General features: G+C 36.7%; 1 protein-coding gene across 1 annotated transcript; it reads left to right on the top strand.

Moving 5' to 3' along the window:
• The first annotated feature begins 4,707 nt into the window (after positions 1–4,707).
• On the top strand, positions 4,708–6,722 carry LOC104608536 (uncharacterized). Its single transcript, XM_010274567.3, has 2 exons — positions 4,708–5,640; positions 5,932–6,722. Exons 1-2 carry the CDS (start codon positions 5,046–5,048, stop codon positions 6,570–6,572), a joined length of 1,236 nt encoding a protein of 411 aa, XP_010272869.1. The 5' UTR covers positions 4,708–5,045; the 3' UTR covers positions 6,573–6,722.
• Positions 6,723–16,870: the final 10,148 nt, after the last annotated feature.

Genomic DNA, 16,870 nt, shown 5'->3' with positions numbered 1-16,870 from the left:
TCGCACATTAAGAATATATGTCAAATTTGTAGAAGAGATGCTCCAATTGTATGATTGGATGCCATGTGCATAAATGGCTTTCAATTTTCCGAGAGAGGAAAATAAATATACTAATTTTCTTCACACCCAAGCCAAGGCAAATATATCAATTATCAAACATTATATGGTAAACATAATTTACGCAAAAGATATCAAATTGGCCAATAATAATTTCTTATCATCCTTCTGAATATGGAGGCACGGGATCAAACCCGCATAACAGCAGGTTCTTCATGTAAGAGTAATGGACCAAATACCCAAGGCACAATCTGTTCTATCCAAGGTTCAAAGTATCGATACATGCTGATACTCTGGCCTGTATCGATACTTTTTTTAGGTATTATTTTTCTTTTGAAACCGGTTTAAAGGGATCGATTTAAGGCTCGATTACCCTTTGAATCAGTGTCCGACCTGATATAACCCTAGAAGGGCATATCGAAAAACCATGAGCACAATACATATTGAACCTTGGTTCTATCTCCAACCCTTTAATCTCTATAATATTTAATACCAAAAAAATAATGTACCAAAAATGCCGAGCTCAAATAAACTATGATGCATAAATCCGAACCTCGTTAACTTGTCCTGAGGAAGCCTCATTTTTGAAGATCAAGTAGCTAATTAATCATCTACTCAAGAGTTGGCAAAGGTCATTAACCTTGTAAATAATGTAAATAGGATATCTACATAAGGAATTCGATCAATGAATTAGATAATCTTTTTACTTTTTTTGACATGTAAAGCACAATCTTTATACTTCATATGATAGTCAAAGCTGATCCACATGTACTCCTTTTCTTTCTAACCAATGCAAGTGGGTTTGCCAAAAAGAAATTACATAGTAAACAACAGTCTTCTAAAATCCAACCTAGAGTTTGAACCATTCCCGGCCCCCATGGGCCAATAGGTCCAAGCGGTTCAAACATTTGGGTCAATGATGAATTAATAATGTCATCAATAATAACCCACTGAACGGGTGACGGGTCAACGGTTTAACAGCCCAAATAAACAGGTTGCTTATAACCAAGGGGTATTATACAATATTGATGTTTTTGTTTTAATTTGTTTTTGAATCCATTACATCACTAGAAAAAAAAAATAAAAATATGTTCTTGAATTCTGTTTGTTGTTTTCAAAGAAAAAATGAGTTGTTTTTTTTTTAAATCAATAAGTTTTTGAAACCATTAAAATAATGATTTTTTTAAAACAAAAACAAATTTTATAGGGTAGAAATTGTATAATTTGTATGACATGATATTAAATAACCAAATGAAAGCATGTTTTTATTTCAGTTTTGAAAAAAAAAAAAAAAACACTGCACAGCCAATAATATGTTTTTTTTCTTTATTTTTGTTTTGAAAATCGATTAATTTTCAAACCAAATGATTTTGATTTTTTTTTTTTTGAAACCAGCAATAAGAAAAACAATTTACACAATAGAACACCCCCCAAATCAACAGTAAAATAGTGAATTAAAAGATGACCAAACTGGTATTGTAATTAGGCAACACATGGATCCTGTCCAATACTGTGTAAATTCTTTAAATCTTCAAATAGAAAGTCACAATTGATGGGGAGCTCAACATAATTATACTTAATGTTTCATTGCTTGCTTATTTTCTAAGTATTTTAAGCACTCTCAATAAATGATAAGGGAAATCCCATTGCATGATTGTAATGTCGCGTGGGCCACCCAGCTGTGTAACGCCCATGAAGCCAAAATGAATGAATATTAGCAAAATCAAGCTTTTTTGGAATCATCCCATCTGATTTCGCCTCAACCCGAACCCACCCTGCTACTTGATTAGATCAGGGCATGCAGGTGATGTGGAGGCCCATGTTGTCAGATTTGGATAGATGTAAAACCATTTTGATCATTGCGCCATGAATTTGCTGGCAATTGCAAGTGAAACATGACGAAGAGATAAAGTGGAAAAAAAAAAGGTTTTAAAAAACAATCCAGAAAAGAAACCGTTTTGACCATAAATTTTTACGTTGTACGGTTTAACTGTCTGGTTCGAATGGATCAATTCATGATATTTTTTAAAATTAAAAATAATTAAAATAAAAATAACTTAAAAGCTATTTCTCGAACTCTCAGTTGAATAGATCAACTGTTATTCAACAGTGTTTTTTTGTGGATAATAAAATCTGGGTCAAGTAAGAAAAAAAATGACCAATGGACCAGCCGAGTCAATGTCAGTTTTCAATAAAACCAGGAAGAAATCTACATGAAAATGGAAAATGCTTGAATCCTACCCGGTTGAAGTGCATACATCTGACCAAAACCATTCTACAAACCAACTCCAAAGTTTAAGAGTTTAAGATTTGAATCTGAGGCTCCGTTTTTTTTTTTTTTTGGTGATATAAACAACACTGAATCAGGGTATTTATGTATCTCGGTTCACGTTTACAAGTATTTGTTTGATATATAAAAAAATAATAATTATCATATTAAAAATGTATTTTCTAATACTTTTTACTTTAAAAAAAGAATATTAATATATCTATTTTTTAGATATAATTTTACATTTTTTTGATAATTAACTTTCTTATTAAAATTAAAACATTAGAGTATAAGATAGTTGGAGCATTTAATAATGAACCCATACTTTGCACTGATTTCAAACAAATAACATAAATATAAAAACAATTTAAAATATAAACTGTTCGTTCAACATGAAATCCAAGAATTGCGCAAACTACAATTTCTGCGCAAACTACAATTTAAAATATAAACTGTTCGTTCAACCCGACTAGCCCACATCGTAGACATCTGCGCGTTTCAAAAATGATTAATGGCCTAATGGGCCTACAAACTACAATTTCTGGTCCCATGGCTAATTGGCTAGACCTTTTCCCATGCACTAGACACGTTTGACCAGAAGATCCCATACACCAATGTCTACACATTGGACTCATCACACCTATCCCATCCGTACCGAAGCGGGTCCCACTTAAAGAATCACATCGTACGGCTGAAAATCCTCCAAGGCATCATTCATCAACGGCCCACCCGTTTTTCCGACAGGATTCCACCGTACGTACTTAATGGGCGTATATTTCGCGTAATTCGCTCCAATAATTGTTATTTATAATTTCCCCCATCCGTTCCCGACAATTCACACAGCGGAAGGTACGTTGCCTTGCTTCAAATTTCCATTTTTTTTCACTAACACGCAGCAATATATACTCTCTCCTCGAAAATCATAAAACAAAAAAGTAAAAAAGCATGTTAAAGTCTTCCTTGTTTGGTACGGATTTCTAACTTCCCGCCAAAAAGAACCCCGGGAAAACTGTCAGTGGGTAATGAGTCTCTCTGTATTGCCAGTTGCCAGTTGACACCATTTACCTTGACCAAAAATAAAATTAATTACTTAAATTCTCTAAGTTTAATAATTAAGGGGTGATCTCGATAAACCCCAATTTTCATAACGGGTGTATTCTCAATTAGTAGTTAAACTTGTGGTTTAAAAGACAAACTAGCCCCATTCAGTTAAACATTTGTCAGTATAATTAGGGTTAGCTTCTGTCTTTTTGCTCAGATTACCCGACTCATTTATACTTTTAAAGCCCAAAAGTACAAAGTGTTTTGGCTTCATATTATAGTGTTATCAAAAGCAATACTTATCAAATGCTTGAGACACTTTTTGCCTCAATTTTGTTTTCAAAGCCCAAATCTCTAAAGCAGAAACTTATCCAAACAAAGATTTAATATTTCAAATCAAAGGAAGACTACGCTTTTAATGGGTAATTAAGTTTCAAATCAATGCCATTAGTCTGTAATTAAACGTTTGATAATCCGATGAAATGTGATTAAGCTTTTGCAGGTAATAATCCAGCTCCAGCAAGTAGAATTTGAAAAGGTCGGAATGTCAGAAATAAAGAATTTCTAACCGTTTCAACTTGGTGGAGAGGAATTTCTTGTGATGCTTTTTATAAAGCTTATGTGAAGAACAAAGAGCATCTATCTAATTAAAGTATTAAGCCTTAACCTTTTGTTTCAATTTGAGAGTCTTGCTTGATTTAGAGGCAGAGGGAATCAAGCGGCTTTTCCCAATGAAAGAGGAAATATTATGTAATTGATCAAAACCCTACTGCCAAAAATGAACGGTTCTGATTGAAGGGTTGATGAGCCCATCTTTTATGATCAAGCATCGGTACATTTAATGTTTTGGCACCAATCCCTTTGTCGGTTCGGTACTGTAAAATTGCAAGTATTTAAAGGGTTATTTGGTAGAAGTAGAGATGGTCCAAATGGATGGTTGAGATTTTTCAAATGAATCGAAATTGGGTAGATCTTAGGTGGGACCGGTACTCCCATTAATTCTTTATGAGCTCGGCGTTGTACTTGAGGAATTTCTGACCGTTTGATTGCATAAGATACAGGGATCTTTGACTCAGAATTTCATGGGTCCCGCAAGGGTTAGTCAAGTCATAATTCAAACAAATTATCACGACCGTCCAATATATCATTCTCTTTTAGAAAACTTTCCTTTTCACTTAATTGGCAAAAGTATTGATTGGATGGTGACGGTTCACCGTTCGATCTGTTAGGCGGGGCCCATCACGTAAGAGTGGAGTTCTGATCATCCTGGCTGTACTTGCGTCAGTTGCAGCATGAGCTGATGAGCAAAATATATACATAGCTTGCTGCTCAGCTCAGCTGCTGTCCTCCAGCCCTGAGCCTAAAATTATTCATTCTCTAATTTAATATTCAGATCCTTTGTGTAGCTTCAGAAGATTTCACGGTGGATTAGCGACAAATAAGCTCTGCAATTAATGGAATTCATATCTCCATTCCCCAGAAGACCCACAAATCCCAAATCCAAATAGTTACAAGGCTAGCCTCCACTGAAACTTCATCTCCCCAAATGTTTCATAGCCTTCAGTTCATGTCTGTCTAGAGCAACCCAGCTTACAAGGAAGAGAAACCAAAAGAAGAAAACCTCCATTTCAGCTCTGAGACCAGTTACCAGTTTCATTTTCGTATCTTTTCTTCAATAATGGCAGAAACTGAAAATCCTAGAAAACCCAGCAAGAAAACCCACCAGGATCAGAATCTGCAGTCCCAGAAACCAACGGAAAAGCCACCCCCTTGGGCAGTTGTTAGGAGTCTGTTTACATGTAAGCATCTCCAACCAGTTGAACAGCAAGCTGTGGAGGGGAATGGTAAAAAGCACAAGAAGATGAAGTGTTCTGGTTCTCTCTGTAACAACACGAAAGTAATGCAAAGGCCTGAATCGTCTTCTCCTGAAGACTGTAAGAAGTGGGCTTCAATATGTTCTTCAACCACCACTGCTTCTAGCAGATCCTTGAAGGTTCCTTTGAATGAGATCAATGGAGCTGTACCTACTCCTTCTTCTTCTTCTTCGTCATCCTCGTCTCTGCTGTCTTCTGGTTCTTCTGTTGGTGGGTCATTTAGGAGCATGCCTTTGAGGAGACTCTCCGGTTGTTATGAGTGTAGAGCAGTTGTTGATCCCATCAGCGGAGTCCCCAAAGATCCTGCTCTTAGAACTACTGCTTGTTCTTGTCCTGAATGTGGAGAGATTTTCACGAAAGCTGAGAATTTAGAAGCCCACCAAGCTGTTCGACATGCAGGTAATGCATCAAGTCTCTGTTACATGTGTTTTCTTATACTAATTTTTATTTCTTTAATTTGTCAGTGTTTCTTCTTCTGTTTCATTATTGATTAAGAAATAATCTCGATTGGTTTTTCCTTGTGTAAATCATTGGAAGCTAAAATTTTATTTTATTGTTTCAGAAATCCTAGGTTCATATACCAACAACCATTTGATTTTCTTTTTTCTAGTTCTGGTTCCGGTCTTTGGATTATCAAAAACCATTTCAGAAATCTAATGCTCTCCCTCTTCTTGGATGTAAAAACCACAGTATCCGAACTGGGTCCTGAAGATACCAGCAGAAACATAGTAGAGATTATATTTCAATCAAGTTGGTTAAAGAAACAAGCTTCAGTTTGCAAAGTAGACAGGATCCTGAAGGTTCACAACAGCCAGAAGACCATCACCAGGTTTGAAGATTACAGAGAATCCATTAAAGCCAAGGCAAGCAAACTTGCAAAGAAGCACCCAAGATGTGTAGCAGACGGCAATGAGCTCCTAAGGTTCCACTGCACAACCTTTGTCTGTTCAATTGGTATGAATGGGTCCTCCAACCTCTGCAATTCAATCCCCCAATGCAACGTCTGCAGTATCATAAGAAACGGGTTCAAGATCCCAGCCGGCGATGCCGGCAGCGCGATCTGCACAACAGCCACCAGTGGAAAAGCACACGACAACGCTCAAATAAAGACCGACGACGACAAGCGGGCAATGTTGGTCTGCAGAGTGATCGCCGGCAGGGTGAAGAGGACCCAGGACACCAATTCAGAAGAGATAATGAACCAAAAGAATTCCGAAGAGTTTGATTCAGTCGCCGGCCCGACCGGAATCTACTCGAATTTGGATGAGTTGTATGTGTTCAATCCCAAGGCTATATTGCCATGTTTTGTTGTCATTTACAGAGGCTTTTAGTGGTTCAAAGCTCTGCTATTTTACACACACATTTGGCTAAGTAATCCTTGTTTTTGTTGCTCAATTTATCATGATTCAATACGCATTTCGCCTTTTTACTTGTTCTGTAATTTTGTTCTCTTGCTAGTTCATTGATTTACTGCAATTCTGGATCTTGATTTGTGTTCTTTGTTTTATTAGCTTAATTTTTTGACTCTTCTTTTGTGTCTTCTAGTTTAATTTGGATTTCGTTGGATACAATTAGGGGCTTAATTTGGGTTTTGAGAAGAGATAATACAGCCTTGGTGGAAACCCGTCCTATCCGGTTTTTGTCTGGATCTGCATGGCTTTTGCTGTCTTGTTTTGCCCGAACCAAGTTGGACCGGAGTGGGCATCCTGTCAGATACCCTGTTTCTCTTTCTTTTACGTGTGCGCGTGTGCTTTTTGCCAGATTTGGCTGTGTTACTCTTCATGGGTGGCAGTACTGCTTTATGGGCTATTGGTTCGGTCTCTTCAAGCTGAAGTTTGGGTTATATGGGCTATTGGTTCAACTGTTGGGTCAGCTGCTGACAATTGGTTCATCATATAATTAAAACGATTTAAAAAAAAAAAACGTTTGACAAAGAGCACAATTTTGAATTTTATAATAAATGTTCATTTTATGTATCAAAGTTGACAAAGTGTGTCACCCAAGGTTTTTGTTTTCGAAAAACCTAATAATTCCAAATTTTGGGTTGAGGGTTGGCCCCATCCACCCGGTCCAAGAGATTGGTCGCCCTCTTAGGGCCTGGTGACAGTACAAGGCTCCAAGTGATGTTGGGTCTAGCACAAATTCTAAACCACTGGCCACTTCTTGCAACCCACTTCTAGGGGAGTGCAGATTGCATTCCCCATGTATGGCTGACGTGGAGTGTTGTTATTGGTTAGATAGATCCTAACACTGCATCTCTGATGTGGGGCGTTATTATTGGTTATATAGATCCTAACACAGCCATCAATTACAGCTAATTTGGTCTCTTTCAAGTGGCTTTTGGGTCAAATGAGATCAGATTCAGTCCTCACAAGACCATGTTCACATTGTATTCAGTCACTTGTGAGTCCGGATCTGTTCCTCATACCAACCTTATAGCATGTTTCAGCTGCACATGGGAGATGTTTCCAATACATGGTAGGATATGACTTTGAGGTCAGTGTGAAAAGCGCTTTGTGAGGAACAGATCCCATCATGTCACTTGCAATGGTGTATTAAAAATATCTCCTTACTTGTATGTTTTTATTCATGAAAAGATATCTTCAATACACAGCTGCAAGTGGCTATGAGGATAGTATGAACACGGTCTTGTGAGTACTGAATCCGAATTGTGGCAACATGGGCTAGTTACGGATCTCGACCGGCTTACCCGGATTCGACTGAACAGTACTGCTCGTCTGCCATCATCATCTACTAAACGCCATGGCCTCAGACCCTGGTCATAAGACTCACAAACCCTAGCCTCTAAAACCCCTTTTTTTCTTATAGGCAAAAAAGCCGGATCAGACCAGATGAACCAGACAATTCCATAAATAGCCGACTCAGTCATACAACTGGGCCAGGCTGGACAGATAGAATCAGTCCCTGAGACACAAATTTAGAGGACATTACAAATGAAATCATTCCCTTGAGTATGAAGCCAGTGTTCCAAGGAGATGAGGTTCTTTTGCAGCACTAATTGGTAATAGATTTACTGCAGGTTCGGTCAAGCCCGAGTTGGGACCCATGAGATTTTGTGCCGAGCCAAGTCCGAAAGCCATTGTTTGATATTGGTTAACTGGTCCCCTATGATAATTAACCAAGTGCTAGCTTTACTGCGTTCCCATGCAAAGATTTCTTATTCCCTACCTTCTGCATGTGTAATTGTCGCATTTACTCTCGTCCAAACAGTAAAAAGAAGCATCCATACCTGGAAAAAGCTCTATGAAAGCTCATGGAATTCTACAAAAAGTTGATGGCTTGGCTGCAACTGTGCACATGGCTGAGAAAAGCTTGTGGTACTGTTTGTCTGGTAGGGGGAGAGCTGAAGTTGAGCCACGCTGAAAGCAATGCATAGACTGGAGTAGAGAAGCAGCTCCTTGTTATGGGGCGGGGACCCTTAATATCTTTAGTGAGGCTCTCATCCCTGCAATCAATACCCAATAGGGACAAGGATTTAATATTCTGCACCAGTTGAGGGACCCACTCAACATTTGTGGGGTTGGATCCGGTAGTAGCCCTTGCAAGGTCAGAGTCAGATGGTTGGACCACTCTGGCTGAATTGACTGGGGTCCTACAATTTTGGGTTAGGGTGTTAAGAATGCTGGGACCATCCAAACCATGCGGCAGGGGCCCCTAATAGCAAGCATCGGATGGGGTGCGGGCTGTTCCTGCCACATACGTATAATTATTTAAATGGGATGGTGTACTCTTTGAGCTAGAGCCTGGAGTAGTCGAGTGCCTGAGAAAGTGTTGTGCCACGCCTAGAGCCAACAACTCAGAGTGGTCTTGATGTTGCCACATATGAGCATGACTCTTTGGTATTAGGGCCTACTACTGTTGAATGGTCTTCACCTTAGCTAAAGCCAAGAGAGAGCAGATCAAATGGATTTCTGGCTTTCTATATTAACAGAATATATTACATTGGGGATTAATTAAGGGGTGAGGATAGAGAAGTGCGTATGAAGTCCTACTGGCCTTATCATGGAGAGAATGCAATTATGCGGATTTGATCTTATGCCTCTTTTGGGAGAGACGCCTACGGCTGTCCATCAAAACCGAAAAATCAAATTGAATCGAGAAAACCGAACTATAAAATATGGTTAATTGAATTGATCGGTTCATTTTCGATTTGGAATTTTTGAAAAATCGAAGGATTGGTTCGATTTTCGATTAACCTAAAAAAAACTGGTGGTTAATCGAATTAATCTATATATATTATGTATATTTTAATATATTTACATATTTTCTATATATTATATATAAATATATATTCATTACATATATAAATATATACTTATATTATATTTATAATAATCTATTTATAAATATATTATATATCATTTATTATTTATATTATAATATTATACATATATTTATATAATATATATTATAAATATAAAAAATTGAAAAACAGAAGAACCGAACTGGTCAAAAACTGAAACCGGTAGACCAGTTAACCAGTGGTACCAATTTGATTTCTGTTTGGAGAAATGGAAAAACCAGTACCATCGGTTCAGTTTACAAAGTATGCCCATTGTTTGATTAATCGAACCATAGACCATGGTTTTTAAAATCGACCCGGCGACCGAACCGGTCTGGGGTCTAGTTACTGGGTTGAACGGTCCAATCGTTCGACCTGAACGGTTGGCCCATTCTAACAAAAAAAATAATAAATAATAAACAATTTGAAAAATGACAAAAATGGTTCAAACAGTTTAAACAATTAACCAGCCGGTTCAACAGTTTGCTGACCAAAATCAACGGTTTCCAATCCAGTTTTGAAAACCATGCCATAGACACCTCTAGAGACACCATGTGACCATCCTGGCCAGTGGCAGTGAGTAATTGACAAGGTTCAAAATATTAATACATTATACCAAAAAATTATCCTGCATGTCAGCTGTCCAATACTCTCTCTCTCTCTCTCTCTTATCGGCTTCAGATATCCCTATTTTGGGTCTTGAGATCAGACTAGATAATCAGATTGAATTCGGGTCCCCTTATTTGAAATATATAATATGTTATTTATATTGTATTTTTGAAATTTTTTTATATTATTTATTTTTTATAAAAAGCATGTATATATATGATAAAAATAGTTAAAAATGTCTATATTTTTTATTTTTCTTTATTTAAACTGTTATATTTTCTTTTCCTTTTAATAATTTATTATTTTTTAAAAAAATGAAATTGGATTGGATCGGATTTAGATATCTGACATCTTGATCAAATTCAAATTAAAATCAATATTTATGAGGTCCAATTGGATCTTTAGATCGGATCCGGTCTGATCTATAGTATATCGGAACGGATTTGAATGTACTCTTATTCAAATCCGATCTAAACTGTTTGCATCCCTACTTAACAATAGGTTTGTTAGGATGGATATTAACAAGTCAAACCATTAATATCCCCAAACTCTTAGGGCCTGTTTGTTATTCGGATTTTTGAGAGGGGGAAGTCGGTCATTGGGATTTTGGTTCATATTAACCGAGATATCCATGTTCTTTTTTCAGATTTATGTGGGGTTCATGGAATATTCATTTTCCCTAAGTACCCATCTCCCAAGTGGATAAATAACTGTCCCCCTGCAAACACTTTAGTGGGACAAAATTGCCCCTTTTAATAATAGTTTTTTTATGGATAAAATTGTCATTGTCTTGTTTACCTAGGAAATAAAAGAACATGTGTAAATGCACTTATTTAGGTAAGTAACTTCCTGAAAAATGAACGGGGTCTTAGCTCAAACTATCAAACCTTGGTCATGAGCAAATGAGTTTCTAAACCAAGACTTCATTTATTTGTTGTACAATTTTATTTGTACTAGTACAAATGTATGGAAGCATTTGCTTTGTGTTTTATTTTACTTTGTTTCATGTTTTGTCTTAGAGGTGAGAAAAGGGTTTGGTTCTACCTAGAACCAAGTGGAATGGACCTTGCACTAGCCTCAAATCGACCCTACACAATCTATTACCGAATAGGGTCCAATTCCAAATTCTTTAAGCCAACTCCACCCAAGCCAATTCCAGAGCTAGAGGCTTATCCTACTAGAATTGGCCTAGAGAGCTCACATTGATTAGCCTTTGTGGAACTAGCCTTGAAACCAAACTTGTCTTAAAATAAATCCCAAAATACTTTGAGGATGTAAAGATCTGAGTCCAAACACTCATTTTTACAAAGATCATGGTCTCACTTAACCACTAAGCCACTTAAGTGAATTGATAATTTTCTTAAATTTAATATTTGAAGGTGTATAATAGGTAATGTATAATATTTTAATGTGTATAATAATTTTATTGACAATATTTAAATTATAATGATAAGTTTTAAACTATTTATTAATATATTATGATAATCTATGGTGAAATTACTCAATTTAATCAACAAAGGTAATTTAAGTTTTAAATTATATCTTGCTATCATTAAAAATCAAGTTTAAAAATTTATGATCATTGTGATTTCTAATCAATATGATACATTAATAGCAAAATTATAAATGATACAATTTGTGATTATGCAATTATATCACATTTATAATTCTTAATGTTGAAAAAACATATCATATATTACCATATTAATTAAACTCAACTATATAATATAGCTATCTATTTTAATCCTTAATGTTATGGAATGGTTCTTTTTTTTTTTCAAAGAACGTATTCTTTTTTTTTTGGTAAAGAAAGAATAAGTTCCATGGATAGATCCTAGATCTGTCAAGACCAGAATCAATTTTGATATAGTAGATTTTAGTTCCAAAAACCTAAGACAGACCCTTTTGTGGTAGCTAGGTTCTAGGTTTTCCCTTGGAATCAAACCAAACTAACCCATTCTCACCCCTATTTTATCTTACTTCATCTACATCTCACACAAACCTGCAGTAGATGCTGAAATAAAAATAAAAAAGAAATCAGAATTTGCATTCTCATGTTTTTGCACCATTGCAAACAAACTAGTACTTGTGTTTGAAAATTAGTTTGCCTCCTCTACATATTTCCAAAAACATATTAAGAAAATAGCATTGTGAATAAATATTTTTTTCTTGGTTTGCACCCAGGAGCGGAGCCAAGTATAAGGGTCCTTGCCCCTCTCTCCCGCAAAGTTTTTGTTAAAACCATTAACTCATACAGTTAGTGGGTGGAGCCATGGCAAATATGTAACAAAGTAGGTCCTCCCGGGCCCCCGACTCTAACTATATAACACTCCTCCTTGGGATTTCCTACTTACTTTCTCTACCAATTCTTTACCCCGTGAATTGGAGCCACACTTCTCTATTATGAATTGAAAGATGTATGGCTACAATCCACTGCAGGTAGAGAGTGGTTAGAAAAAGTGAGTAGTAAATCTGGGCTCAACACTCGTCAACTCTATTCCCAAAATTAAAAAAAAATATTACTTAATTTTTTTTAAAAAAAAAAAACTGTAATAGATTCAAACCCTTCCACCCTATTTCTCTCTAAACCTTACCTCCTCTACTCTCTATCTCATTTTCTTATTTTCTCTAAGAATGCAGACCAAGGAAAAAGTAACCCCATGAATTCCCTCTCTCTATTTCTGTCTATCTATCTACTTATATTGTTTATATTATGAATTTCTGTAATGTGCTCAGATCTACTACCAACAAATTGTTCCCACCTCCCTAGCCACTCAACATTACAGCTGCGCATCGGAAATATCTCCTTCTTAATACACAACAGTTTATTCTGTGGATAAGGTATGGGAACAGGTTATGGATAGCAGATCCAGAGTGCTCTATAATATACACAACAGTTGCACCCTTTATCCTGCATAAGAGACTTGTTCCTCACTAGTATTGAATCCATAAGCAAATTTTAAATATGTAAAGCAAACTTGTAGTTCAGAGATTAGTTAGTTCTATCAATATTCAATATTAACATTAATCCACAACGTGAGACTGTAATTGCAGGGGTAGGAATATAGTAGTCATCAACATAGCATGTTAAGTCTAGACATGACATATATATGATCCAACAAGAGTCTCCCAGTGATTGGTTGAGGCTGTCCAAATGTGTTAACTAACGTCTAAATGATGTATGACTAAATGTTCCATGTTGACCTATAACCGGTAGAATGTCATGTCATGTCTCAATTATTATGGATCAACATGCAATAATAGAGTTGCTTGGCTTCTTTTTATTATGGAAAAGAACTAAAAAGATAGGAAGACATGATATTGAAAAGGATTTAAGCTATCAAAAATCCCCATAAATTTTGATGGAAAACCATCTCATTGGTTATCACTTTCTGATGCTGATCGTTTGGTTATAAGCATGGTTTTTGAACCTTTGTTGACTTGGATGGTTGGATCGTTCAACCCAGGAATTGTTTATGTAATCGGTTTCGTTTTACTCCAAATTCAGTCTTTGGCCAAAAATCATTAAATCAGTCAATAACTTGTTGATTTGGGTGGTCCAACTGTCAATCTGTTTAATAGTTTTTGATTTTTTTGATTTTTGATTTTTTTGTTAAGATGGACTGTTCATTCAAATCGAATAATTGAACCATCAACCTAAAAACCGATAACCAGAATGAAATATCGTTTTTTAAAACCATAGTTATAAGTTTTTCCTGTATCATTTTTTTCTTTTTTCATGTGTAATTTCTCATCAGCGAACCCCATTAATATATACATACGAGGGTGGATTCAGTCCTGTACTCATACTATTCCCATAGCCTTTTGCATCGAAAAACATTTGTATATTTGTATCTTCTTATTTATGAGAGATATTTTCAATAAACGGCTACAACGGATTGTGAAGACGGTATGAGCACAATTTATTTATGAGACTAACACATACACGTATATCAATACTTCCAACCATGCTTTCTACCATATTTTCTTTTTTTGTCTTACTTATTATTCCACAGACTTCCAACCTCCTTCAAATCTACTCGTCCATTTCCTCTTTATCAAATTTTCTTTTCCACATTACAGTCCAAGTTAAATGTCGTTCTTGCTTCCTTTGAAGTTTTTATTGCAGAAATGGAAATATCATTGGATATGATGTTTCCAAGCTTTGGTACGATGCCATCACCTCTTCCTATCTTTTAGTTCATTGATATTTTGAAATATTTTGGAAATTCTTCATCAGTCTTCATCAAGTGCTATTCATCCCATGCTAATAGCATCACATGGGGTTTCTTGCTGGTCCATAAATATCAAGCAAAAGAGTAAAACGAAGGTTTTCCAGTCATCTAAGAGTGAAAGATAAACCACTTAAAAGTTTGATATAGGGAGACCAAATCAGCCCCCATAAGATTGTTCCCCACAACATCCCACAGTATATTCCCGCCGTGTATTAAGAACATCTCCCTATGATAATCCTAGAAATGATAATATCATCATCAGGAGATGCTCTCAATACACGGCGAAGATGTGTTGTGGGAGGCAATCTCGTGGGGGCTGATTTGAACTCTGATATAAGTGATATTATAAGAGAGAATTCCTGAATTTAACTTGAATTTTGGGGGTTGGATCAAGTCAATCCCCGAACGTTCAAACATGTCTGCAGTATCTTCAACTTTTAATTTGTGTATAATAGGTCCCTACCGTTAATTGACCATCAGTCGACATCACCCCGAGACGTCAAGTGCACATTTTTCTAAATGGCAAAATTACCCTTTTTGATATTTTTGTGGCTATTTTGCCCATTTCATTTAAGTATTAAAAGATTAGAAAGGAAGAAGAAAAGGGGAAACTGAACGCCGATCAAGCTCTCATCTTCAAGCTTCCTCATTGAACCAGATCCCTTGTTCAAGCTCCCCCGTCCACCGTTGAATCAGATCCACTGTTCAAGCTCTCCTGTCCACCGTGATCCTCTGTTCAAGCTCCTCCATCCTATTGTATGTCCAAGGAACGAGAACGAAGAAGACAAAAACCAAAATAACCTAACGGTAGGAACGAACAAAAAAACCATGAAAATCAAAATAACCTACATCTATCGACTAAACAAGAATGATCTAGACAAAAAAACCATGGGATTTATGTATGTCTAACAAATGGACAAAAAAGACGTTTGATCTGAAAAATACAATTTCTGTTATCCATCGAATGAACAAAAATCCATGGGATTTTTACCTTCTTCTCCGGCAACGGCAAGGGCTTAGTGTCTTCTCTGGCAACGACAATTGTTTAATATCATCTAGCGACGGTAAAGGACTGATATTACAACTGTATTAGAGAAAACCTTATAACCGCAGACCGGAGAGAATGCTCAGTTAATCGTTGGCGATGATTTCAATCTACCGGTAAGTGGTCTCTGGCGGCGTTTACTCGAATAATCACACCGGCAGCGACCACTGCAACCTCCGATGGATAAACCCTTTTTTTAGATGAGGGAAGTTCTACCCAAGTTTCTAAATATCGACATGGGCCTATACACTGGTAGGGGATATCGGCCTGTGCCAATACGTTTTTATAAGTTTTATTTATTTCTTTTCGAAACCAGTACAGAGGGGTCGGTTTAAGGCTCTACTACCCTCTGAGCCGATGGTCAGTGGCTGACCTGATACAACCCCTGGAGGGGCATACCGGTAGGACATCGGCATGATAAGTATCAGCCGATACTGGCCGATACATATCGATACTTTGAACCTTGGTTCTACCTATTTTCTAAAAATCTCTCTCTCTCTCTCTCTCTCTCTTACTTGGAATATGAAGGGCAATTCAATCATTTCAATTGATCATTGATAGTCAACTAACGGTAAGGACCTATTAGACACAAATTGAAAGTTCGGGATACTACATAGACATGCTTGAAAGTTCGAGGACTGACTTGACACACCCCCAAAGTTCAGGGTACTGTTTATGAATTTTCCCTATATAATTCCAAAGTCTCATTCCTACTTTTCTAGTGCCCATTACTTATGGCTTTTTCAGGTTGGCCCAACACAGACAACATATTCATGGGTACTGTTTATGAATTTTCATCTATGTTTGATGAAAAATTCACAAAACCCACATCGAGCCCGGATTATGGTTTGTGTTAAGTTGTACAACAACCAATGAGAACCCATCAAAATTCATGGGTTGGTTTTGATTGGTTAGGCTCAAAAAAGTTGGTATCTATTTGATTTGCAGTCAGAATTGAAATGGTTTATTCTCATAGTTTGTTTGGTGCATACAGAAATAGGAAGGAATAGGATTTCATTCCCAAGGAAGGTGAGGGAATGGCAATTCTTTCAAATAGGGGGATGCCATTCCATCAAGAGTGGGAATAGGATTCCAATTCCACCCAAGCAAACAGTTAAAATTGGAATAGCCCATTCTGACTCCAATTAGAGACCCTTATTCCCATGAACCAAACGGGGCCTTAGATCTTCTGATATCATAACCACCCAATCTTACTAACCAATCAAAACCACCCGCTTGAATTTCGATGAATTTTCATTGGTTAGTGTACAACTTAACACAAAACCTTAAATTTAGGAGATCAGGACTGGTCCAAATGGTCTGCCAGTCAGCCATTTGAATGGGCTATCCACTTCAATCTCTTTGAATATATAGAACCCTTCAAACAGCTAGACCTAGACCAGCTTACTCAGCAGCCCTCTCAAAGGGCCCCTAATT

This window comes from Nelumbo nucifera, chromosome 5 (assembly GCF_055504915.1).
Source record: "Nelumbo nucifera cultivar China Antique chromosome 5, China Antique-T2T, whole genome shotgun sequence".
Classification (NCBI taxonomy): domain Eukaryota; kingdom Viridiplantae; phylum Streptophyta; class Magnoliopsida; order Proteales; family Nelumbonaceae; genus Nelumbo; species Nelumbo nucifera.
Note: the sequence above shows the minus strand (reverse complement) of the source record. Positions and strands in the feature narration are given on the sequence as shown.